This window comes from Chrysochloris asiatica, unplaced genomic scaffold, assembly GCF_000296735.1.
Source record: "Chrysochloris asiatica unplaced genomic scaffold, ChrAsi1.0 scaffold00066, whole genome shotgun sequence".
NCBI classification, from domain to species: Eukaryota; Metazoa; Chordata; class Mammalia; order Afrosoricida; family Chrysochloridae; genus Chrysochloris; species Chrysochloris asiatica.
The window spans coordinates 16897598-16899390 of NW_006408584.1; the positions used below are offsets into that span (position 1 = coordinate 16897598).

Below are 1793 nucleotides of genomic sequence, written 5' to 3' on the forward strand. Positions count from 1 at the left end.
GTTCAAACCAACCTTGCAGTATATTGCATTATCCTGCAACTGTCACACCAGGACTCCATCCCAGAAATAAGTAAATGTTAATTGCTCAGTGTTCATAGAGTATCTACTACAGCATTCTGTAACCATTTAATTCATTTCCTCTACTTGAGTTTATCCCTTGAGTTTATGAGTAAGAAATTTTGTTTTGCTAATCTTTTCACAATTTTAGGTCTAGGGCAGTGGTATATGGTTGGCACTAAATATATGTTTACTATCTTTTGAAAGTAATCGTTTCCTCCTTTTATTCTATATTGCTAAGATTACAGATCTTTTCATATATTTTCTCATATTATTATAGTCAGGTAAATGACTATGCTTGAAGGATAGAATCAGTGTATGTAACTGTAAATGCAAAGCACAGAAAGTGACAATTCAAGTTTCCTTTTCCCTAAGAACAGTGTTTTCACGAGGTTTTGTGCCCGATTCCATGTGATACAAAACCCACCCAAAAGAAAAAAGTCCAAGTAAAATAAAAAAAACTTCTCTCTCCAACTATGTAAAAAAGGCACTTGACTGACAAAGACAATCCAAAATACAATGAGAAAGAAGACTATAGCCAGAGGAAACAGCTGCACAGAGTTCTCAAAGAAAGGAAGCAATGCTAAGAGAATCTAAGAGCTAGGGAACCAACCTAAGGAAAGAGGACAGTAAAGCATACTCAGTCTGAAATAGTTAAACTTTGTCACGTTGGCAACTTCTAACTACTAACAAGGTACTAAAAGTTGCTATCAGTTGATAAATACTACTTTTAGATCACAATTGTAAAAGGCATCTTGCTGTGGGGAAAAATTCATTTCCCAAAACATTTCTATTTCAGAGAGTTAATTGTGTTTAAGTACTTGCTGAGGAGGTCGAGTGTAAAGCTCTAATGTATAACAATTTAGGGAAACCAACCTCCTGAGAAGTTAAGAATGAGTAATTTATATAGACAATCACCAAGTCAGCCACCTAAGTATCTTAACTGCAAGGTAACAGAATACTACTGACTACTGCTATATAAGGGGACTTCACAAAATCTGTCGAAAAATTCCATTATCTTTTAATGCCATTTTTCCACAAACTTTTGCAAGCCTCCTCATATATATAGTACCACCAGGTCACAAAAAACTGAAGTACATGGAAAATAATTACTGGTTTTTTTGGGGACGAGAAAAATAAACTTACTTTCTCTTCTGAAGAAATGGTAAGTTTGTCACTTGAGATTAAGCTGCACACTTGTTCTATGCCAAGATTCAGAAACTCTTCACTGAGTACAACATCAGCAAAATGTTGTTCTGTTGGGGATTGAAAGAAAAATCCATTAATACCAACACTTCATTACTAGAGTTTCAAACAGCTTAAAAAAAGAAGCGCTTACACATTCTGAAGTATGAAAAAACCAACTGCAGTTTCTCCAGACAAAAACAAACAAAACAAACTCATAAATACCTTACTTAGAGTTTAAAGTAAGGGAAGTGATTCTTACTACGTGACTTGTTTACAGTACAGGAAAGTAGAAACTCAGATCGGAATGTTGCCTTAAAATAAGATTTGCTTAGAAAAATCACCTTTGCTTTACACTGTGATGTTGTTCTTAGGTGCTACTGAGTTGGCACCAACTCGTAGCAACTTTATGTACAACAGAAAGAAACAATGCCTGGTTCTGTGCCAACCTCATCATCATTGCTACACTTGAGACCACTGCTGCTGACACTGTGCCAATCCACATCACTGGGGATCAACATCTTTCTCACTCATCCTCCACTTAGCAAGCA

At 35.8% G+C, this 1793-nt stretch overlaps 1 protein-coding gene across 1 annotated transcript in view; it reads right to left on the bottom strand.

Moving 5' to 3' along the window:
• Positions 1–1793, bottom strand: part of KLHL2 (kelch-like family member 2) — a 174619-nt gene that overhangs the window by 67827 nt on the left and 104999 nt on the right. The window contains exon 6 of the mRNA XM_006864541.1: positions 1204–1313. Coding sequence (XP_006864603.1) covers positions 1204–1313 — 110 coding nt within the window. The remainder of the gene's footprint in view (positions 1–1203; positions 1314–1793) is intronic.